This window comes from Lacerta agilis, chromosome 6 (assembly GCF_009819535.1).
Source record: "Lacerta agilis isolate rLacAgi1 chromosome 6, rLacAgi1.pri, whole genome shotgun sequence".
In the NCBI taxonomy this organism is placed as follows: domain Eukaryota; kingdom Metazoa; phylum Chordata; class Lepidosauria; order Squamata; family Lacertidae; genus Lacerta; species Lacerta agilis.
The window spans coordinates 18,623,537-18,648,932 of NC_046317.1; the positions used below are offsets into that span (position 1 = coordinate 18,623,537).

Genomic DNA, 25,396 nt, shown 5'->3' on the forward strand with positions numbered 1-25,396 from the left:
AGCAGAGACGTGAACCCGGTTCACCAGATTACGAGACTACCACTTAAAACTTAAAAGGTGAAACTAATATATGAGATAGACTCATGACATGCAAAGCGAGATGTGTCAAGCCTTTATTTGTTATAATTGTGATGATTATGGCTTACAGCTGCTGAGAACCCCAAATTAACAATTTCAGCTTTGGGGTTTTCATCAGTCATACGCCATAATCATCACAATTATAACAAACAAAGGCTTGACATATCTCACTTTGCATGTCATGAGTCTATCTCATATATGAAACTCCAGTAGCTAATGAAAACAATTGCTTACATAAATGGACTTTTCCACGATATTCTAATTTTTCGAGTTTCACCTGTACATGTGGTGCTGGCAAACAAACAAAGAAGCAAACAAACAAATGAATGCTTACCTGGTGAGAGCTGGAAGGTCCTTGTGGCTCATGAGGAGGCCCTATCAGAGTCCAAAGAGGACACCAGTGAGCCAAAAGTTCAGGAAAAAAGACTCCATGTGCTTCAAAATGTCATGTGGGAGCTCTCACTGCTGCCACGCTACCCTGGTCAACAGCTGTTGGGTGAGAAGCTGTATTTCCTGCAGCAGGTTCCTCACTTACATGCATTTCACTTAGGCAGATGCTGGCCCGGAACATAACCCATGCATAAATGGGGAGTCACCTGTACTTGGTGGCATGACTCTACTTTCAGCTCTTGTCATGCTCTATGTTCAGTTATAACATCTGAACAGGATTTGGAAGTTGCAGTAATCAAGCACACACATGATACACACATGAACTCACAGCCTCAGTGATAACAGCAGGCTACTATTAGTGAGACTCAATTTTCAAGACACATAATTATTTGAGAATGGGAAAACAGGAGGAAGACTACAGGCTTGGTTTCCTGCTGCCTTTTCATTCTACAGTATTATGTTGACTCTGAAAATATAATCATTGGGTTTGATGACTAGCAGAGAGAGAGTTAAGCATAATTCCTTAGAGCTGGAATTCATCTTCCCCAAACCCATTCCAGGTACTAATGGATTTCTTGTCTTTGAATAATAAAGAAATATTGTTCCACACATTGGCTGAAGAAAATAGGCATTAAGAATATCTATCTCAGAAGGGCTTCAGTACCCTAGTATATAATCAGTGTGGCTTCAGTACCCTAGTATATAATCTATAATACATAGGTTGTTATTCAAACACTTGAGGTGTATTTTTTCTACACAACTTTCAATGGAATCTGTGTTCTAAAAAGTATGCGGGGAAATGATACGTGTGGTACGGAGCGAACCATTCCAGCAAAATTTGGAGCTTAGTATATTAGAACTGAGTAGTACCACTGTTGAACAGAGGAGGAAGAAGCAAAATTGCCAGTGACTCATTAGAGAAACAACATAACTGCTTGTAAACGCTTTATTTTGGATGCAACTTTTCAGTACTGGGAGCAGCAGCATTTTCATAGGATTAAGAATAGCTGCAGAAATTTACACACATGTAGAAATAATGTAGTGATTTTGGTATGAGGTAAATACTTACTGGAATAGTGAGCCATTGGTGTGCTGGTCTAAAAAATAGGAGAATTTTGGTGCCCCATCTGTTCAGGGCATTTCAAAGATGGGACACAACTGGGCATGAGGTGGACATTTTACCCTCAAGCTCATTCTAAATGCTGTAACTCCCTGAGGAGAAACTTATTCTTCTGCTCACCCATTTACAGCTCAAAAGTGGCTATGGGAAGTCGTGAACTTGGCCAGCTTTGATGTGGCTGAATAGGGTTGTCCCTCTAAGTTCCAATTGGCTGCTTAAGCTTTTGAGGGTTTAAAAAAAAATAAAAAATACTTCACAGTCCCTTCCTTCCTGAGTTGTTGGCCATGTGATAAATTAAAGTGAACAACAGCAACCCCCCCAAAAAATATGGCTATTCCATTTACAGGTGACTGACACAACTAAGAAAATCCAGGATGTAATTAGAATTAAAAATGGAATGAACAAATAGGGGAGGATGTACAGTGGTACCTCGACTTATGACGATAATGTGTTCCGAACGCGCCCTCGTAGGTCGAAATTTTCGTAAGTCGAAGGGCGCTATCTCCGAAAGGAAAAAAAATCATAAGTTGAGAAAACCGCATTAAAAAACTCGTAAGTCGAGGTATCGCGCCACCGCTTTCCCTTCGTAAGTCGAAAAATTCGGGAGCGGCGGCCATTTTTGTCCTTCTGGAACTCATTCAGAAGTCAAAAACGTCGTAAGTCGAGGAGCTCGTAAGTCGAGGTACCACTGTACATCTCAGCAAGGTAGATGGAGGTATACGATGTGTTTTGTGGGTAGATTCAGGTGGATTGAGTGATACTTTGGGAGTTCAGCGATTCTCAACTTTAGTGGCCTTGCATTAATGCCACATCACTTTATGGGTCCTTCTTAATATCTTCAGTGAAATGCGTGCTCCATAGCTCTCACTGCAGCATGTGCTTTCTGTGTACCCAAGAATACCTTCTTGCCCCACCTCGTACAATGCCACCCCAGAGCACTGCTGTAACCCAGGTCAATGCTACCTATAAGAATGGCAAGTGAATTCAAGGAAGTAGTAGTTACAGTGATGGCCAAAATCAAACCTTACTAGGAGCAGAAGGGAAAGTATTTTGCAATAAGCTTGAACCCACCCCGTTCTTAACACATTCTCCTGAACCAGATTTCACTGGAAACTTGTCCACTGTGTCTCAAACACTTTATTTGATTTTCCACACTATGACATCTAGGGTTTGGCTGGGAGTGGAACAGGGAGTGCCAAAAATACCAGGGGAACTACTGTTCTGACAGTATTGCCACTGGGGATGGAGGGGGAAAAAACCAAACTTGAGATGTTTCCATTAAATATTTCTTCCAGATGCAACTCTTTGTTCTCTCCCCCCCACCCCGGTTGCTGTGGTTTTCTGGACGACTATGATGTATGCTCGTGAATGTATGCATGTGGTGAATGTAATGCAACTTATAACCTCAAAAATAGAGAAGCAGCTCATGTTACGAGTCTGTTTCTCCAGGATCTTTCTCACGTTACAGGAAACAATGAGAAACAAATCATGGCCAATTTGTTCTCCTTTCTTTCGGGCTTCTGCCTGCGATTCATTAAGGCTTTAATTCGTTTATTTCCTCCATGGGGAAATGTGCGAGGTGCGTGTTTTTGTATTTTACTCTAGAGCCCATTGGGGAGGGAAATGACAGTGGAAGTGTGAAAGGACGAAACGCGACCTGCTCTTAGGCCTCCCTTTCCCTCCCCCCGCCTGCATCTGACTTCCCGCCATATGCAAAAGAGCTTTCCTTGGTGTTACTGTGGTGTTATCGCTGAAGAGCCTTTGGTGATGAGAAGCAGCAGCAGCAGCAACAAAATCAACATTTTATGTATAACCAAAATACAGATTCGTTTTATCTAGGACTGCCATTGAATTGTGGTGGCGAGGGGAAGCCTGTTTTGTTATTTTTATTATTTTATTTTTCTTCAGGCCCGTTGTTTGTGAATCTGGGACAGGGAAAATGCAAATCAGTGAAATATGATCAGCTTGCATTGTCCAACTTCTCTAAGCTTCCTTTGTACCAGTACAGTCTCCAGGCATCTCTATGAATCTAAGAGCATGGTTCGTAGCAAATGTGTGTCACGGTGTGCCTCAGGTTCTCCACGCACCCTGTCAGAAGCGTCAGTTCTCTTGTAGACAATGGGTGGGATTTGTGACATCTCTTTAAAGCACAATCTCACACATTGTCTTCTCAGGAGTAACATGTTCAGCTCAGTTGGGCTCAGTAACAGGTGAATGAATGCAAAAATTGTATCCTAAAACTGATTCTCAAACCTTTATTGGCATATGGACAAGATTCCAGTAGGGTTCAATACAAAACAAAACAAAAACAAGAAAAAACCCCACTCAATTCCCCGCCCCCCAAAGGAAAAACCCTGCATCTAAAACTTAAGTTAGTGTTGTATGGCATTCATAAATCCTAATGCAATGATCTCAAGAATACCTTCCTTGGAGTAAGCCCATTAGAATTAACAGGACTTAGCTGTTGAGAAGGCATGCTTAGGGAATGGACCAAAATTGTGTCGTGATTGTTTAGCACAGGCATAGACAAACTCGACCCTCCAGACAGGGGCGCAGCTAGCCGCTGGGCTGCCGGGGGCGGCAAGCCAAGCAGCACCCATGGGGGCGGGGCGTCGCTCCGTGCACATGACGTCATGACGCATGCGCACGGAACGACGCCTCCGCCCGGGCCAGTTGGCCCGCCCCTCTCCTGCTGCGCTCCGTGAGCGGAGCCGTCCCAGGGAAAGGAGAGGGGTTGGGCCAGCGAGGGGGGTGTCATTCAAAAACATGTAACCCACCTGCAATCTAAATCACCTTTTGGATTCCACCTCCTTATTCTGTTGAACCTGCATGAGAGGCCCCAGAGAAGATTTAATTTGAAATTTTCAATATGAGAGGTCAAATAAAATGTAAAGGGCAAATTGGCTGATTTACGCACATACGTGCGTGGAGATGCAGCACTGGACAAAGGGTGGATGGAAGACTTAATGAGCATAAGCACCTTGCTGCAATTGACCACCCCAGCAGGTCAAATAGGGTCAATTGTATAGGTAGATTTTGGAATGACCTGGCAGTCATATGGGCAATAATACCAATTATACTTATGTAAGTGATGGACCTGATCCAGTCAGGTGCTGAATGCTCTTAACTCCTACTAATAACACTTTAATCAATGCTAGACAGTAATGAGCCCTGTTATAGGGCTAATCAAATCTTAGGCTTCAGTGAGCTGAACATAACAAGAGTTCAGAAAGGGACGCGCTCTTCCTTGACCCTGTGCAAGCAGCATTGCACAGCTAGGAAAATGCATGACTGGAGTAATTCACAGTGTTCTGAAAAACCAGGCTTGCGGGGCTGAATGGATCATAATGTTTGGCTCCCCGTGGCAAAGGCTAGGTAAACTCTGAGCCAGCTAAAGTTAGACACTCTTTGGTCTTGCTGAATCGAAAGCAAGAGAGATGCCTTCTTAATTCTTCCTTTGAAACCAGTGAGACTAAATAGCTCCATTTTGGTTCCCTCCCTGCACCCATGTTTTATGCCTTTATGTATTTTGCCTTTCTGGGTGCAGTAGGACCCACAATACTAAATAATAATAATAATAATAATAATAATAATAATAATAATAATTTATTATTTATACCCCGCCCATCTGGCTGGGCTTCCCCAGCCACTCTGGGTGGCCTCCAACCAAATATCGAAAACACAATACAGCATCAAACATTTAAAAGTAAAATAGTTGCTTATTGCCTTGACATCTGCTGGGAGGGCGTTCCACAGGGCAGGCGCCACTACCGAGAAGGCCCTCTGCCTGGTTCCCTGTAACTTCACTTCTCGCAGTGAGGGAACTGCCAGAAAGCCCTCGGCGCTGGACCTCAGTGTCTGGGCTGGATGATGGGGGTGGAGACACTCCTTCAGGTATACAGGACCGAGGCCTGCTCGGCGCTTTGCTTCGTTCCTTCCCGCTCGGGCTGCGGGCAGAGGGGAGCGGCGGGGCTTGGCCCACAGCCCGCCTCCACCCGCAGCCCAAGCAGCAAAGTGCATACTGACAGCTAACCTGCTCGGTGTATGCTTTGCTATTTCTGGCTCGGGCGGAGGCGAGGGGCACCGCACTGGGGGGGCACCCAGAGTGTCACCCCCTCCAGCCTGGAAACCAGGGCGCACTGCCCCCTTCGCCTCCTTCCTACGCCACTGATTCTGGGATCAAATCAGAAATAAGGACAGCTTCTGTAAATCCAGGACTTTCCCTGGGAAATAGGGGCACTTGGAGGGTCTGAAACACACGAGGGACTGGCGAATGAGCAGGTACATGACATAGGTGAGGACATTGGGGGCAGGGCTTCTTTGCACCACCAATCCCTGCACCCCTGTCCACTTTACGAGCAAATTCAAGAAATTGTGTTATATAAACATTTACAATTTTAATCGTGGTACTAGTAATATAAAGGTGGTGGTTCAAACTTTTCTTGGTTTCCAAAGTTTTATTTAAAACGATTCGGATGCCTGCTACGCTGGATAGGATATTCATGATAGGATAACAAAGAAAGGACATTACCGTGTCACGAAAGCACGGAAGAAAGGAGGGAGCATTGTTTACTTGCCTGTGGCCTTGATGCAAGAATATCTTGAATATTCCCAGTGAACTATCTGTAGCTTAAAGGGTTGGTAAAAAGTGGTACTCTTTAATACTTTGCCAACTTTAAGGATTTGTCACTCTTTATTTACTACAGATGGTGTGAATAACATAAGACTCAGTTGCGAGAATAGAGAACATGTCCTCTCCAGCAGCACATTAGTAAAATCCCACTAGAACAATTTGCAGAAAGAGTATTTTCCCCAGCAATGCTTCCTCTTGTAGAAATAATGGTTTTTAGTTTAGGTTGCATTATTCCTCTTCCTGATTACACTATCCCTTGTTTCTTAATATGTCCCATGTTTCCATGTTTCCTAATAGCTACGAGAAATCATTTAAATTCCCAAACTCTCTTTCTTCAGTTATTTGCCAAAATCCCAGTTTTGGCTGCAAACTTCCATTCTGATTCAGGAAATCCATCCAAAATGCTACTTTTATTATTTTTTTCTCTGAAAAGCTTTTACAAGCATAATCATGCATCCTGGGAATGCATGATCATAATAAATGAAGTATTAAGTATAATTTGTGGTCTGATTTGTCATATTAGGAAGACAAGTCAAATTGTAGGAATTCTTGTACTCAAAAATTAATGCTCACACACTGTTTCCAAAGACTGGTCAGCCAGTTCAGTAGTTCTCACATCTGATCTTTTGCTCATTAGAAAAGTTCACCTTTCTGCAACTTCATGCCCTTTAGATATTTCAGACTACAACTCCCATCATCCCCGAGCAATGGTCATGCTAGCTGGGGCTGCTGGGAGTTGTAGTCCAATCTAGTGGAATTCTGAAATCTCTCATCCAATTTTGTTGTTGTTGTTGTTCAGTCGTTCAGTCGTGTCCGACTCTTCGTGACCCCATGGACCAGAGCACGCCAGGCACTCCTATCCTTCACTGCCTCTCGCAGTTTGGCCAAACTCATGTTAGTAGCTTCGAGAACACTGTCCAACCATCTCATCCTCTGTCGTCCCCTTCTCCTTGTGCCCTCCATCTTTCCCAGCATCAGGGTCTTTTCTAGGGAGTCTTCTCTTCTCATGAGGTGGCCAAAGTACTGGAGCCTCAACTTCAGGATCTGTCCTTCTAGTGAGCACTCAGGGCTGATTTCTTTGAGAATGGATAGGTTTGATCTTCTTGCAGTCCATGGGACTCTCAAGAGTCTCTTCCAGCACCATCCAATTACTTAGTTATTTTCTTCCTTTGTGAAAGTGGATGGTATTTTTTTTTCAGCCTCATTCCCAGAGCTCTGGAGAATTTTGCACTGCCTCTGGAACTGGTAAAGATGGTCTGTCTCCTCTGCCCAGTTACTGATTGCTTTACAGAAGGCAGGATGCCTTCAAGGATAACACAATTTTGGATATATGCTATTTATGTGTATACATGGTGCCCTTGGAACCGAACTGGGCCAACTGTATTGAGTACTAGGAAATAATGTGAAAAAATGAATGCCTTCTTTATTCAAAGCTATCTAAGTAATATCAGCTCCCAAAGTGTGCATGATGAGATGGTATGGGGTGTGGGGAGAATCAATTTCTGGTTTCCCTCTTTAAAAAAAGAAAAGAGCGAGATGAGAAGAAAGCTTCTGGTAATTGCTCTGCCTTCAGTCTGTTTTTTTTTTTAAAGGAATCTGGGAATAATCTGCATTTTCTTACAGCTCCAAAACGCTGCGTGTAGCCAGAGTGTTTATAATTTAATTTATATGTTAGCATTTATAACATCTCAGTTGTAGCCTGCTGTTGAAGCTTGGCAAATCCTGGGCATGGGATTCATTAAATCCTCCGCTTTGATCTAGTGTGATAATTGATCGTTTAACATTTTTTAAGAAATGTTGCACATGAGGCACCAAAGATTTGTGGCAGTAAACACATGCATATTATCTTATGTGTTTATTACATAGTTGGATGGCTCAAATAACACTCTGCCTCCCACTTCAAAGGTTGGGCTAAGCTGGCAGCAGGCAATAAAAGAGCGAATGAAATCCTGTGGTTCATAAGTGTATTGCACATTTGTGTCTTTTTAGAAATCTCCCTCGTCACTTCTTAGTTAATCAGACAGATGTAGAAAATGAAGGGTTTAACAGAGGGGGTGGGTGGCCTTTGTTGGTTTTGACCGAGCTGGTTCACACTTAACACTTAACCTGTGCACACAATATACATTTGAAGCTCATTTGAAACACATTTGTTTCAAAACTTTGAATGAAGTTTTTAAAGTGAAGTTATCTATAGATTTTAACCTTATGACAATGGGATTACTTGGAAATACAGCCATAGAGAAAGGGGACCAGTTTACATTCAAAGCCATGATTCTAGCAGGAAAGAAGAAGAAGAGTTTGGATTTGATATCCCGCTTTTCACTACCCAAAGGAGTCTCAAAGCGGCTAACATTCTCCTTTCCCTTCCTCCCCCACAACAAACACTCTGTGAGGTGAGTGGGGCTGAGAGACTTCAGAGAAGTGTGACTAGTCCAAGGTCACCCAGCAGCTGCATGTGGAGGAGCGGGGACGCGAACCCGGTTCCCCAGATTACGAGTCTACCACTCTTAACCACTACACCACACTGGCAACAATAGCACTGGGGTGGAAGGATAGAAAAAAATGGACAGAAGAGGTCTGGTCTAATTATCTGTTCGATTTTATCCAATCATCGCAGTCACGACACAGGAAACATCATGGAAGGTCAAGGCCATGATGATCAAGACCAGATGGAAGCTCTATTTTCAATGGATAATAACAACTGGGGAAAAAGACATTCGGTGGAAATTAATGACTCTGTGCCCATGCCTGAAGTCTACTGTTTGATCCCTTGCAATGGACCTTGGGTGGGGAGGGGGGTGGGAAGGGCAAAAGGAAAAAACTGTACGGGAAATTCAATACTTGACGGAGATTATACAATGTATGTAAAAATTCTCGTACAATAAAAAGATTTTTTTAAAAAAATGAAACACATTTCCCCCCTCAAAGAATTCTGGACATTATAGTTTATGCCTCATCAAGTTACAGCTCCTAGCAGCCACTAAGAAATTACAGTGTCCAGAATTCTTTGAGGTGAAAGAATGTGCTTTGAATGTGTTTTAAAGGTATCGTATGTACATAGCCTGACAAACTATGGTCTAGCATGAATGCTTCAACATGTTGGCTGCAGAGATGCAAATGGCTAGGGTTTAGACTTGCATGAGGATTCAGAGATATTGAAATGAGGGAAATAAGAAATGTGGAAAGAAGGACTGAGACACTAATGATTACCTGTCCTGAGGAAGGAAGGGCAAAGGAAAGCTGTCTCCCATGTTTCCCAACAAACTAGGACTTTTCCAGCTGGAACTCGCCAGAACTCAGCTCCGGCACCTCTCAGGTGGGCACCATTGTCATTATAAGAGAACAGGGGGAGTTCCGGCACCTCTTTTTCTAGAAAAACAGCCCTGCCACAAACTATGTTTACGTGGTAACAACTGGGTCTGTGTGCTATGGGACAGATTCTAAAAAGTGTGTGGTGGATATTCTCAATATATAGAGACAGCTACTTGCTTCTGCCTCCTGAAAAGGAAACCAGTAGAGTCAGGATGTGGTAAGGCCATCAAAGGTAGAACCCTCTGCTAGAACCCTCCAAATATGGTTCAAAAATGTAAATTTTCATTTTTGGCATGAAACTGGCTGGCGCTTCCCACATGGGTCCTGAGTCCATAGCTGTCAACTTTCCCCTTTTCTTGTGAGGAATCCTATTCGGAATAAGGGAATTTCCCTTAAAAAGGGGGGGGGGGAGTTGACAGCTATGGTCCTGACTAACCAGGGGCGGAGGAAGGGGTGTGTGGTGGGGGTGGTTAGCCCTGAGTGTCACCACTGAGGGGGGTGACAAGATAGCAGGCGGCACTCACCACAGGGCCTGCAGTATGCCACGTGTCTCCCCTGGGTGGCTTGGGCGCCTGCAGGCTCCATGCTGCCCAAATGGTCCCCCCGCTGCCTCCCCCCCCCAGCTGTAGGGCGGCTGAGTGGGAAGAGGCAGGCAGACTCCTTGGAGGCCCCATGGAGCATCCTGCCCCAGCTTGCCCTGCCCCACGGGTGGCTGGCCCCGCACTGGGCACAGGGCACACACGCCACCCCAGGCGCCTGATCAACTTGCTGTGCCGCTGTGACTAACCAAAATGAAAAACAACAAACGTGGCTGAGAAGTATGGAGGCAGGGCTAAGGTGAAGGAAATGGTGTGCTCTGATAGATGTTCACAGGTCAGGAACAGGCTTGGAAAGGATGAGTGAATGCAATACTTAATGGGATAGACCCTTAAACCATGAGTGGGGAAGACCACTGGCAAAATACAATGAAATGGAACAATCTCCTTGACAGAAGACCAAACAATGTGGGGACTCAGAGGTGCTTGGTTATACGGAAAAGATTTCCTGAACCCATTAAGGACAGGGCTGGGTGGAAGGGACATTAAATGTTAATTGACTCGAGTGTGAAGCATCTCTGGACAAAAACAAAAACAAAACTCACAGCCAGTTGTCCGAGGTATCTGTTCCTGGGAAAGGTGGAGGCTTTTTCTAAAGGCTGCAAAGAGGCTTAATCCGATTTGGGGTTGGGGGAATGTGCTTGCTGGAGTGTATGTATTGTATTGTCACTCTGCTAGGAGTAATTAATGCTGAAATAAGATGCAATAGATATGGTAGAGTTTCCAGGGACTAATTAGGCTTGCACTTACACCATTCTTTATGTCTGTTGGTCAAGTTCCCCTGCATGGCATTTACCATGGGGAATATTTTTTTTTTCTGGAACTATTAGGGCTTCCCCTGATGGAAGGATATTTAGCTTGAGAACCTCAAGAGCTTATCAAAATGAGCAGCTATGCTTCTGGCATGTGCAAAGTTCCAGTTGAGCCAAGCTTCTCTGTAACAATGCATTTATATATATATACAGTATATATAAAAGATGCATTCATGGAGGGCAGTTTTCTTAATAGCTATAACTAAGGGCAAAAAAAGGAACATCCATGTCTAGAAGCAATATGCCTTGGATTACCAGATGCTGGGAACAAATAATATGGGAGGGCTGCTTTCTCCATGCTCTGTCCATGGTCTTCCTGGAAGGCTCGTTCTTAGGGTTTGTTTGATACTGGAATAGAAGGACCTTTGGCCTAATCCAGCAAAGTTGGACTTGTGTGTATAGAGCAAAATAAAAATAAACTAATGAAGGTCAATTAGTAGAAAATTGTTGGACTAACGTTTAGCCTCTGCAACTGGGTTTCCTCCCCTTCCCCAGTGTTAATAAGAAATAATGTCGTTCATCCTTTGCCTAAGGCAAAATCCCTGCTTCCCAGTTCAGTTACGTCAGGATTTCATTTGTGAGCAAAAAGGCTTTCTGGGTCACCTAAATAAATACTGTATTTATTTATTCCCCCATGTGCTTTGGGAAGTAAATACACATCTTTTCATGAGATCTTGTTGCTGCTATGTTCCGATTACGGAATCCGTGGCCTATATGGTTCACTCCCACCTAATACCTCTTGCTACAGTAGTTTGCGCTTCAGTAATGCCAGTGGGTCCAATTATTTGTACATGGGAGTAGTTGGAAATTTCCCCATTGGTCAAGACCTGGAACAGTCGTTTCTTTTCATTGCAGGGTGGGGGATTCCAACTATAAAGTGTACAGCTTGTCTGGGAATCTCGGGAAGAGAAAACTCCCCGTGGCAATTGCTAGTACTTTGTCAAAAAGTTAGAAAGAAACAATAATTAAATAAATCTGGAACAACAGAAAACGTAACTTCCTCTGAGTTCTCACTACTTTTTTTTAAAAAAATGGGAGGGTTGTTGCGTGTAGAGGTCCCCAAACCACCCCTCAAGTAAAACACACTTCACACCAGATATAAGTTTTAGGTTTTTGGCATTAATTTGGCCACAACTTTATTGAATACAAATTAAGTGAGTGGTTGCTTAGGCATTGGTTAAGACTATCTGTCCCTCTGGGGACAGAACTGACATCCACCCGCCTGTGGAGTCAGTATAGGGGAAAACGCTTTGGGGAGAGAATGTGCGCCCGTTCTCCCCAAATGCTCCCAGGGGCTCTTGCGTGGGCCCTGTCCCCCGAAGGGGGGGGGGGAAACGGACAAGCATGGTGAGCCCCTGGATTCCTGTAACGGAATTCCCCTCGCAGCAGCAGCTTTGAAGGGGCAACCACAGCCAACCTGCCCCTTCGCAGCATAGGAGGGGCAACCACAGCCAATTCTGCCCCTCCTAAACCTATTTATAACCAATGCCTAACCGCCAACCTTACAAGTTGTGACTAATTGCTACGCAGTAGGCGAAAAACCAAATGGAACCAGCCAATCAGCCAAGTGGCAAAAATTCCTACCAGGCCCCTGCTCAACGCAGACGACCCCATGACAGGCATAGCAAGGTCAATGCAGAGGCCTAATAACAGGGCGGGAGGGCGGGCGATCCGATGCACGAAGCCAGGAGGGCTCCGACGCTGAGTGCAGGGTCATATATAGGCTCTGGGCTGTCCATCAACAAATTGCAACATATGAATCTCCCCAACGACAGCCAGAGCCCAATCGCAGAAGTGGCCATCTAAACTAACCCGCCCAGCAGCAGAGGGGTGACTTGTTAGCCCCCACCGCAACACGTGCTCTCCATGAAGGAGAACACGCTTTCTTAATTATATCTTTACATTCCTGTGTATAATCATACCCGATCACGACAATAAGCTATCATAGAGGGAAATAAAGACTCATAGGTGTGGATGAAGTATTGGATCAACCCTTTAAAAAAAAAAAAAGAACTCATAGGAATTGAAGCAAACAACTAACTTGTCCCATGTTGAGCTATTTTTAGGAAGACCCCAAAGACACCTTTGATTTTCCAGTAAATATATACAACCCATGATAGAGGGGCTCACAGTTGACGCCCTAATAGGGTCATGGTTTCCCCATAGCCGCAGCCTAGGATTCAAACACAAATCAAACATGCTTCAAAATGTGGCTCCGACCCTCTTTCCAGCTTGCTGACTTTAATAGACTGGACTTGGAGAAAACTCCAAGGATTCATTCTGATAGCTCAGTTGGCTAGAGCATGGTGCTGATAGCATCAAGGTTGCAGGTTCGATCCCCATGTGGGACAGCTACATATTGGTTGGACTAGATGATCCTCGGGGTCCTTTCCAACTCTACTTTTCTATGATTGAGGCCTCATCCACACCTATCTTTTGCACCCTACTTTGTAGGTACATGTAAGGACGTTCAGTGGCTGCTCATGAGTAAAACGCCAAACGCAGAACTTCTAAACTAAGTTCTTTATTGTGCAAGTTATTTACAGTTCAAACGTCCATCTCATCCCTCTGCAGAGTCCAGGAATGAACCCTTCCGGTTCTTTGTCCAGCAAAAGAGGCGAGGGATTCTAAACCCATGCCTCCCCCTTCCACGTCCTTCCTGCTTGCGACCTCGGAGCGTGGGAACCTGACCCCTATCCCCGCTATCCCCTCGGCGTTCAGGCTCTGCGATCCTTTCAGAGCCCCTGCACCACCTTCCTGCCTCTAACTCCCCCTCCCTGCTGGAGGAATGGTCGCTTCCGGCAGAGGAGGGGGAGGATGAACTGGTAAAGAGCCGAGGGGGTTCTCTATATTGCAAATGCTCCCGCGACTCTACCACCTGCGGGGAGGGGGGTTTCCTGACAGTACAGGTCCACACTGTTCCAGTCCACGTCTAAGCGGTTTCCCTCCCCTTCCACTTTCTCCAGGGAAACTGCTTTTAAACATTGAATGAGAACAAATGGCAATTTGGGTTTTCCGTAGATCGCTGAGAGTGTGAAAGAGTAGGTTTGTGGGGGGAAGGTAGGGGGCAAAGGTAGAAGAACCACTCTTTGGTCTTATTTCCCACTTCTTCTGATTACAAGTTACATCCATTTCCCGCAGCCTCTGCAACACCTGCTTCTCATTTGAACCCAGCTTCTGGGGTTAAAGTATCAAGTGCCTGGTGTCAGTGATTTCTATAGCAGGCAGAGAAAGTTTTGGTTTCACCACGTATTGCTTTCCCAGCATTTGAGAAACCTGGCAGGTGCTTGGTGCAAAAAAAAAAAAAAAATGTCTTTCTGCAGTTATTGTCTGCAGCAGACTTTGGGCAGAGGGATAGATTGTATTAAAGGGCTTCTGGAAATCTTCAGTCCCCTAGCAATTTTGCAGGAAGATTAGATGAATTCTGCAGCAGGTTATTCCAAATTCTATAGTAATGATATCCAGGCTGTCTAGACTGCTGTTATTTTCAGTCTATGGTTTTAATGTCAACCAACTAATTAGAAGCACTTGGCACTTGCCCAGCCTTTTTTATTTGAATCAGTGGAGATTCTGCTGTTAGGAGAATAGTTTCAATAAGCACCTTGGACTCCTGATAGTTAGCCAGAGCATGAACATAGAACCTACCAGTGTTGTTCTCCAACTGCTTCCAGATGTGTGGCTCATTGCTCTTTGGCTATAAGCTAAATGTGGAACTGCAACTTGCTTTCCTCATGGTAAAGGGATATTGATGATACTGGATGTTCATTCTGCAATGTTCTGCCCACATCAGCGGGTCTGGGATAGCTGCTGTAGGAATGTTACATTTTCCTGACCTGAGCGGTCATTTTGAAGGGGTAGAGGCACTTTGGAAAAAAAAGATGGTGGGGGGAGAAATCAGTTCCTTTATTTAATTAAGTGTGATTGTTCACTGCTACCCATGGAATGGCAAAAACAAAATGTTTCAATGTTTGTTTTAGATTGGAAGCTGTGCTTTAAATGCAGAATTATGCGTCCTTGTAATTTTTACCCATTCGTTCCAGTCCTCTGGAGCAAAGTATCCCCCAAAGTGTGGTACACGTACCCCCTTTCCTCCCGCCCCGGGCAGCTCTGCCATCTGCTTGCCCCTCTGTCAGGGATTTACTCCTTCCCTTGGATGTTGCTCATGAGTAACGACAAGCCTTTAGGTAAGCTAAAACTATTTATTGTCCATAATGGAATTACGCCAGTGTGGTGTAGTGGTTAAGAGCGGTAGACTCGTAATCTGGGGAACCGGGTTCGTGTCTCCACTCCTCCACATGCAGCTGCTGGGTGACCTTGGGCCAGTCACACTTCTTTGAAGTCTCTCAGCCCCACTCACCCCACAGAGTGTTTGTTGTGGGGGAGGAAGGGAAAGGAGAATGTTAGCCGCTTTGAGACTCCTTCGGGTAGTGAAAAGCGGGATATCAAATCCAAACTCTTCATCCAAACTCTTACAGAGTCTCTGCAGCCATGACTGCTCAGTCAGTTTGAGTTTCCCGGAGTGGCGGGCTTTCGCGCGCCCGCCAACACAACCAACGGCTCGGCACCCTAAAATGACGTCTGCGTCTCCTCCTACCCCCCCCCCCGGCTCATCTTCCTGTCTGTGACTGACGGTGCTGGGTCGCTGCTTCGTCATCCCCAGGCCTGGCATCTCCCTCTCTTCTGGAGACATTTCCTGACGGGGGCTGGAGGAGGAAGATGAATCTGTGGAGATTATGGGTGGCTGTTCTCTATAGCCCAGTGACCCCCCTTCCCTGGAGGAATCTCTATCTTCCCTCCCAGCTCTAGCTTGCTCCTCTCTCTCTCCCTGCTCCTCCTGAGTAGTCCCTCTTTCCCTGACACCCTCAGAGCCAACATGTCATGAGGGGCTGGGCCTTGACAGCGACAGCCTCTCATCCTCCTTCCTCACTCTCCAGCAGCCACTATGAGCTGTCCGAGGGAGGAGGCTGGCGGCAGCGGCCATGGAGAGGCCATGAGAGGCTTCCTTGCTGCAGCCTCTGCTTGGGACAAACACAGGCTACTCCCTGAACTCAGTGGCAGCAGCACTGGCGGTGGATATAGGGACATTCTGGGATCAAATGAGAAGCTGGGTTGGCTTTCGTAATTCCGGGACTGTCCCTGTAAAATTGGGACCCTATGAGACAAATATAATGTCTTCCCTTAATCTTTCCTTCCTCAAGCTAACAATGTCCATCCCTCCATTATCTGCACGTTCTCCAGTTTGTTAATGTACATATCAGACATACACCCTCAAAGGGATACATTCATATGCACCATCTCCTGGCTTATAGAAGATCCCCCCCGAGACGTTTTGTGGCATGCATTGTTTCTGGGGGAGAGAGCATTATTGCTGACCTAACAGCCTGAACTGGGGGGAAAGTGACAAAATCTCTGGTCTGCCATTTGCGCCGATACTAAACACAATTGCTGGATAAAGTTTGGAGCCACTCCAGAAGTAGAGGCAGCAAGGAATGTTGTAAAGAATAAATAGAGACAGCATAGGAGCAATCAGCTAACAACCAACATTATTTCCACCTTTACCAGGTCCTGAAGCCTCAGGATGTGACCCTTGCAGTTCTGCTTGAATGTGGATACTTATTAACACAGCTTCCCGTTTCTTAGGTCCCAGTGCTGGCAGAAGGGAGGGTCTGGAAGCTGCGGCCAGGGAAACAGCAGCAGCTTTAAGTAATTTTCTACATGCGGCGCCAAACCGTAACAAGACCCTGTGTGCTTCTTGCAAACACATGGTCCAAGCGAGAGCCAGCCCTTGCCAGAAATCCACAGCTTTAAGTGCAGCGCACAGCGAAAACTCCAGCATCGAGGCGGCCCAGCCTCAACAGGCTTTCACAAATACAACTGCCTAACTAAACAGAAAGTGATCGCGAGGCTCTTCCCCCTGGGAATACACCCAACAGCTGCCTCGGTGCAGATGCTGACGGATATGAGCATCTCGAGCACGAGAACAAGGCCTCAGCAGGCAGGCAGGCAGCTATAGAGTCCTTCAGGGTCCTTGCTTTTTTCACCCAAGACAAAGAGCATGGAGTGAAGCTGGCCGGGATCCAAAAGTATCAGAGGGGAGAGAGAGGGAGAGAGCTCTACCTACAAGAAGCTGTTCTGTTCCTAGGCAAATAAGAACTTTATTTTTCTTTTTTCTTTTTACTTCTTCCCCTCACTCCTGCCCTCTTAGTTTTCACTGAAGAGGGAAGCAAAATTAGAAGCGGCAGAATGAGTTAATAGGGATTATTTTAGGAAGTCTTTTTTTTTTTTTGCTTCCATCTTCTGGGTTCATTGATACCTTGCAAATTTTGGAACATCCATCGAGCAGCAACGATTCCCCCAAAGTTTGGAGTCTTACCCTTCAGTTTTGGGGAAGTGCACAATTTCCTCCCAGATCCACATTTGGTATTTCCCTCACTTGGTGCAGTTCTGTTGAAATCTGCTGAAGAAAAATGTCCTGAAGCTGGGAAAGGGGGGGAATAGTTCTCCTTCCTCATTTCTTACCTTCCCACCTCCACCCCCCGGACTTCTAGTTATGTTCTAAGTGTGCCAGGTTTCCCATCATCATTACTTTTTCCTTAAGCTTCTCTGGAAAATAGCAAGACTTCAGATACATCTATCCTCCATACAAAAATAGAGATATATGCACGCCATATTTCCTTTGTGCATCCATTTTTCACTGTGGGACAATAGCGAGCTAGGCGGCCTCAGTCGTATTTTAGCAGCACAGAGGAGAAAAAGGGGTCAAAGGTGATGGCAGAAAGAAGGAGAGACGGGGGTGGCAGAAAGAGAGAAAACGGCCAGAGGTGGATTTTGGGCAGTGTGGCCGGTTTTGCCACACTGAGTGCTGACACTAGAGGGCACTGAAGAGCTTCACAACTGAATTGAGCAGAATGGAAGGTGAGAGGAGGGGGACACACACCAAATTTTGGCACTGAATTTTTAAAGATCACTGTCTGCTGCTGAAAGGATGCCCTGCCCATTTTGTCTCTGGCCCCACCCACAGCCAGCATAAGGGTTCCAACTCATTGCCCTAAGGGGATGCGACGCTTGAGAGAACCCTCCAAATTTTCCTATTTTCCAGGGACAGTCCCGGGAGGCTGAGTTTCAACACCTGGTGCTTCCTCAAAACAGCTGCATGCTTCAGTCACTGGGCTCCTTTGAAAAATGGCTTCTTCTTGCGAACCATGAAGTGACCTCTCCAGAAAATGGAACGACTCTTCTTTTCTTATCTCTGCAGCTATGGTATGCTGAGTGACGTGGCTGCTGTTATGCCGTTGATTGCACATATGTACTCGGTTTCCTTCCCTCCCCCCCCCCATCTGTGTGGTCCCAGGTGCTGGCAACCCACCCTACGTCACTGTCACAGAGCTAGGTAAACTTTAAAATGAAACTACTGGGGATAATAATATCCATGAAATCGAAGGATCATTATGGGTTTTGGAACTGAATTCAATGGACCTCTTGCAAGACAGAAATGTCTTGCATCTTTATTCATACTTACCATGGCTGTTACAGTAGGCTACTTAGTTAAGGAAATGTCAGCCAGTTCATAAAATCTGAATATTTTTACAGGAGAGAAAAAAATAGTTCTGCAGAAGGTGGGAGAGCAGTTATTTGATGTGGGGAGGCTCAAATGTAGTCAAACACCCTCCTTCTAATCCCTGTTGGGAAAGACCCTCAGTCCTTCATTTGCTCTCAAGGAGAAGTTCCCATCTGGCCATTCCTGTGTTGAGGAAGCCCTCGGCTGCCTGCTACCCCTTCCCCTAGGTAAGAATTTGTTTGTGCTTTGAGGAAGCAGGGAAGGATAGCTAATTTGGCATTTTAAACTACAGATCAATCACTTGAAACGTCCCTCAAGGCTTTTTAGAGAACTCAACCTGCACGTAACCAGGCATGCCAGTTTATTATTGGGGCCTTGATTGGGTGTGAGCAATATCTCTAGTCACAGCAGACATCATCTTAAGAGAAGGCATCTCTCCTTCTCTCTCTCACAGCATTTTCCAGCTACAGCTTTTATAACTACTTGCATTTTTTTTAAAAAAAAATACAGATACAGGTGAAACGTCAAAAGTGCAAGTAGATAAATAGGTACCGCTCCAGCGGGAAGGTAAACGGCGTTTCCGTGCGCTGCTCTGGTTCGCCAGAAGCGGCTTTGTCATGCTGGCCACATGACCCGGAAGCTGTACGCCGACTCCCTCGGCCAGTAAAGCAAGATGAGTGCCGCAACCCCAGAATCGGACACGAATGGACCTAATGGTCAGGGGTCCCTTTGCCTTTACCTAATTATCTAATAAATAGATATCTAAAGCCATTTGCACATGTTGCCATGCAACCAGTCCAGGCAGAATGTAGGCACCCTATATATAGAAATGAGCAAACCAGTGATATTTTCGGGAGCAGGCTAGCAGGCAGGGCCCATTACTTACATCATTGGAGCCTACACAACACAAAACACTGTTGCTGTATTGAAGGGAACTCATTCAGACTCCTCCGTGAGCTGGAAGAATGTGAGTGGGTCACACTGCACAGCTGCAACCCCACCAGCTAATACATTTCATCAGGAAAGGGGCCCCACATTGGTCCAGGTGTAGCAAGAGCCTCTCAGCGCAGGAGGGGCTTTGAGCGAACCTCCCTGTTGTTACTGAGGGATGAGAATGCGTGTGTGAACCTGCGCACAGGGTTGCACACACTTGACATGCCAGCTTAAATGCTAGCAGAGCGATGTGTCCTGAATCGTGCCCCCTAGGAATTTCAGATTAGTTCCCAATGAATAAAAATTCAAGCAGCCCGAAAAAAAAGAAAGGGCAGGAATCGCAGCTTCCAACCCCCTTCCTCACCTCCCCCTCCTTTCAAGAGAGAGAGAGAGAGAGAGAGAGAGAGAGAGAGAGAGAGAGAGAGAGAGAATGTTCATGCAGAGGCTTGTAGCTTTTCCAGTTCAGTTCATGTGTATTTCTGAAGCTGTACGTGAATGTGAAGGAAGGGGTGGAGGGGGGGGAAAGAATGATCGTGTTAAAAGTCATCACTTTGGAACAGCCGAAGCAGTATTCATAAGCAAACATAATTAAAGTCAAGGAATCTTAAGCGTGACTGTAAAGTACTGTCTGTTGCTTCTGGATGATTATTAGATTATAAAACATCCGAATGGGGGAAAGGGTAATAGGAATAACTGTGAGTCAATTGCACCAGTGTAAGTAAAATAAGATTAAAGCATTAGTCTTCTATGCGCTCGATTAACAAGAGGATTAAATACGGAACAAATCATAATAATAGCCCAGGGGTTGATTTCTTCATTGCTTTTCTGGTGTTGTAGCGAAGCTGAGCCTGTTTTTAATATGCAAGTAAAAATTTCATTAATATTCCCAACAAACATGCAGGGGAAGCGCCAGTCATTATCGCAACTTTTTAAAAGGGGGTTGAAAGCAGGTTGAAAGAGAGATGATTCCTTCTGGTGTCTGCATGCTTCCCATCTCCGCTCCCTTTAGGAAACATTTCGATTCAGAATGTTTGGACTTCTGCACACCATTGCAAGCAAAACTGCTTCCAGCTCTCTTAAAAAATTATTCTCTTTCTCTAGCCTAACTTGTGATAGATAGGTGGTTGGTTGCTGTTGTGGCCACAGTCCAACACTGAACTTAATGCACTGAAGCCGGTTGTTGACAGTGATGCAGTCCCTGCCCTGATTTATGGTTTAATTTTGATTTATCCTAAAATCACAGAGTCATAGAATTGGAAGGGACCCAAGGGTCATCCAATCTTGTGACCTCAGAGGGCAGGTGTGCATGTCTAAATTCCTTCACATGATGGCTACATGACCACACAGAGAAAGGTTAATGTGAAGAGGGCTTTGCATGTGGCATATTGGCAGCTGTTACTAGGATCACAGGTTCTGGCACACTAATAGGGTGGCTGACTCACTACAGATTAATGCACATCAGTGCACAAGACATGGAATTGATGGTAAAGTGGGTGGGGAGAGTGGGATTGTACATGGTGTACAAGTCTACACTGAGCATCATAGGTGTGCCCAGGCACATCCTAATGTTTCCAAAAAAAATCACGGATCAAGGGAACCAATCAGGGTGGGGAGAGACAGAGAGAGAGAGAGAGGCAGAAGAAAAATGCTGGAATGGATATGAGCTTGATCTGCAACTTCTGCCTGGTTCTGGCTCTGGCTCTGGAAGTGACAGTGGGGTGATTCTCTCCAGCTATGGTAGCAAGGGAGGAGGAAACTCCCTTCTCCACAGGCAAAAGCTGCAGATCCATCCCAGCCTTTTTCTTCTTCCTGCATCTATCGCTTTCTCATGGCTTTGTTGCCATCCAAGATACAGGTGAAACTCGAAAAATTAGAATATCGTGGAAAAGTCCATTTATGTAAGCAATTGTTTTCATTAGCTACTGGAGTTTAATATATGAGATAGACTCATGACATGCAAAGCGAGATATGTCAAGCCTTTGCTTGTTATAATTGTGATGATTATGGTGTACAGCTGATGAAAACCCCAAAGTTGAAATTGTTAATTTGGGGTTCTCAGCTGTACGCCATAATCATCACAATTATAACAAACAAAGGCTTGACATATCTCGCTTCACATGTCATGAGTCTATCTCATATATTAGTTTCACCTTTTAAGTTGAATTACTGAAAGAAATGAACCTTTCCACGATATTCTAATTTTTCGAGTTTCACCTGTATATATATGGGGATCAGGGGCTATGTTTGGGGTGCACAAACGAGGAGGAGAGGGGGAGTCATCCTGCCCTCAGCCCTGCCACTTATTAGCTTGGCACAGGTCTTTTTCTCTGCAGCAAAATTCTCCTGTTTTGACTTACTGACGTCTCTTATTATGGCTGTTTTCTTAGCTTTTCCTTGTCCTTATTTGTTTGTCTTGTCATCCTGCCCCCTTCCTTCTTTGAAATGAAAACAAAAAAACATGCGAGCACACCCTAAATAAATTTGCTGCTGCTGTGCATATTGTCAAAAACCCTGAAAAATGAGGGGTTGAAAGCATTTGCCTCTTTTCAACAGGTTTGGGTTTTTTTTTTGTATGCTTTCAGTTCAAAATATTTCCATTCAAAATACCGGACCAGAAAAGGGGAAGGAACGGGGCACAGGTGGAGCAGGGCAAATTGGGCTTGTATGTGCTCTGCCGATGCACACATGGGTCAGGGACGCAACCCCTGCACAAAACGGTCATTGCCTGTACTCATTTTCCTTGCCTGGAAAACTGTAATATTTAGCCATTGCTTTTCAATTCATTTCACTTTCTGAAATATACTCGGAGTCGAGTGTGAATTTCATGCTCTTTATTCAGCTCATAGTAGTGAGGAATGCAGTTTCCCCAAAACGTTTGCTTTATATACACTATTTACACAATGGTCCCCACGTGATTGGCTAATTCCGGGATACTCCTGTATGCCAATCGGAGTGCGGATTCACTTCCACCTGGAGCTGGATTGGGTGGCTCCTGTGGACCAATCAGACTGCTGCAATCTCAATCCTATTGTTCTGGGACCAGTCAGACTGCTGCAATCTCAATCCTATTGTTCTAGGACCAATCAGACTGCTGCATTTTGGATCCTATTCAACTCAGTACATAACACTTTCTAATTTCATTTTGTGTGTGTATTACAGTGTTACTTGTTATTTGCTGTTTCTCCAAAATAAGAATAGGTTTCAACCCAAGTAAACCCAACAGATTTTAACAGGAAGAACAGAAGCACGTGCTTAATTGTTCGAATCAAAATTGTTTGGGTTTAACTTTTTCTTTCTTTCAGGTGGATACGCTTAACTGTTTCTCCTTGAAGTTAGTGGGATTTAGGCATTGCTCGTTTAACCACTTATCTGGGTGGGAGCCCCACTGAACTCAGTAGGCCTTATTTCTGAGTAGGCATATATAGGATTGTGCTGTTTGAGGTGCCTGACTTTGGTGGAGTCATGCTGTCAGATACTAAATATGCTGTTACAGTTTATTTAAAATCCAGTTTGAATACTTAAAAAATGTAATTGCTTAAACCTGAAACTCTCTACATGCCCAAAGGGTCAGCCATCAAAAACGTCTCGCTTCTCATCCCAGTTGTCTGATAACATATGAGTGGCATTGTTACCATTTATCAAATCACAAGAAGACAGCAGCAGCCTACGCACAACCACTTTGCACATAAAGGCTTAAACATTTGGCTCTTGCCACAAAATGATTTCACCTCCCAATAAAACACCTATTTGTACACAATGAAACCCATTAACAAGTCATGTTGAAGCCATAATAGACAAATATAAATCACTCCGATAAATTAATGGGCTCTGCAGAATAATTAAACCTCTGTTCGATGCATCTTACTTAACCAGGCTTGTTTTGCAGGGAAGAAGGATTCCTTTTCATTACTCCCCATGACCTGCAAGAGTTGCTAATTTATAATCTTCTTATGTTTCCCGGCAGGGTGATATCCAGCAGCTGTTGATTGTCGGCGATCCCAGAGCAGCCTATGACTATTGTGAACATTACAGCCCAGACTGTGGTTCCCCTGTGCCCAATGCTCCTCAAGCTCAGGAACCTCAGGTTGATGAGGTGAGTAATGAGTCATGTTCTAATAGATTTATTGCACCTTTAAATGGTGTGCTGGGTTCATGCTATTGGAGAGTTTGTTTACAGTGAAAGATAATGCCTTCCTTACTAATACATGTGCTTAGCCATCTGTCTCAAATGCTCAGACACATGTTTTAACATTTCCTTCTACAGATTGTTTCTAAAAGAGCAGTGATACATCATTATTTCCATTAAAGAGTATGGTTCTGCTCACCTATATCACTAAAGACATTTAATCTAAAGGAATGTCTTTCTTTTTAATTAGCTGAAGTAGGTGTACATTCACTATCCTCATGCCCTAGACAGAGGTGCTGGGTTGCCACCAAGATTGTGTGTGTGTGTGTGTGTGTGTGTGTGTGTCGTGTGTCACACGTGTGTGACATCATGCATGCAACATGCTTTGTGTGATGCTCCCCACACCGTGAAGGCCAGACTGGTGAGTCCTAGTGGAAAGTTTTTTCAAGAATGTTTATTCAACGATGCCCAGGACCACCTAAGAACCAGCTTTCTGAAAGCTTTTGCATTCTGACAATGGCTTCCATGGCTTCTCGTACAGTACAGTCGTACCTTGGTTTTTGAACAGCCTAGTTCTCGAACGTTTTGGCTCCCGAATGATTGAAACCCAGAAGTGACTGTTCCACTTTTCTAACGTTCTTTTGGAAGCCGAACATCCGATGGAGCTTCCGTGGCTTCCGGTTGGCTGCAGGAGCTTCCTGCAGCCAATCAGAAGTCACGCTTTAGTTTTCAAATGCTTTGCAAGTCAAACGGACTTCTGGAACGGATTCTGTTCGACTTCCAAGGTACGGCTGTACTTAACCACTCAAGTTTAGAAGGTGAAGTCCTTGTGTTTTCCAGGTTCCTAGCCATAAATTATGATGATTATTTGTCTCAAGAGACTCAAAACTGGTCCTTCATATTTCCCCAGTATGAATTTCAACACAGTTTATTAAGCTGGAATTAGAAGTGGCCTGTGAGGTGCTGGGATGGGTAGGTATTAGCCACTGCTGTTGAGAGGGAAGAGAGCTTGGATCCTTTCCAGTGAGCAACATGAGGCAGTGGGTGGCTGGGAGCATGCATACTTGACCCCAGAATAAGATAGGATGGGGCTGTCACAATTAGTGCCTTTATACTTGGATCTGACCTCAGTCCACCTCTAACACATAAGCAGCCATTGGCACTATGGCAACGGGACCTCTATTCTCTTGCTGCACTGCTGTTGGTTGTAGCTGTGTTTCTGCCCCTCTGAATGCAGCGAGGCTGGAAGGGAGCACAATGTCCATGAAACTTCCGTAATTTCCATGGTGCATTTTGAAGAACTGGGAGCAAGAGCTTGCCAGGCACTGGATCCTGTATTACTTCAGTTGCACGAATGGCCACAGGTTGCTTGGACAGAAATTTGTGGTGGCTTGGAAGGGCTAACAAAGAGTCCAAATGCTTTCCTCCACCCCAGCCTCTCAGGGCTTTAAGAAATGGTAGGGCCATCACTTTGGGATGTGGGTGGCACTGTGGGTTAAACCACAGAGCCTAGGGCTTGCCGATCAGAAGGTCGGCGGTTCGAATCCCCACCACGGGGTGAGCTCCAATTGCTCTGTCCCTGCTCCTGCCAACCTAGCAGTTCAAAAGCACGAAGTGTAAGTAGATGAATAGGTACCACTCTGGCGGGAAGGTAAACAGCATTTCCGTGCGCTGCTCTGGTTCACCAGAAGCGGCTTAGTCATGCTGGCCACATGACCCGGAAGCTGTACGCCAGCTCCCTTGGCCAGTTAAGCGAGATTAGCGCCACAACTCCAGAGTAGTCTGCAACTGGACCTAATGGTCAGGGGTCCCTTTACCTTTACCTTTTAGGGCCATCA

At 45.1% G+C, this 25,396-nt stretch overlaps 1 protein-coding gene across 1 annotated transcript in view; it reads left to right on the top strand.

The window, feature by feature from the left end:
• The window catches only part of COL11A1 (collagen type XI alpha 1 chain), a 254,149-nt gene that overhangs the window by 49,342 nt on the left and 179,411 nt on the right, over positions 1-25,396 (top strand). Inside the window, exon 5 of the mRNA XM_033151495.1 lies at positions 23,397-23,525. Within this exon, the coding sequence (XP_033007386.1) occupies positions 23,397-23,525 (129 nt within the window). The remainder of the gene's footprint in view (positions 1-23,396; positions 23,526-25,396) is intronic.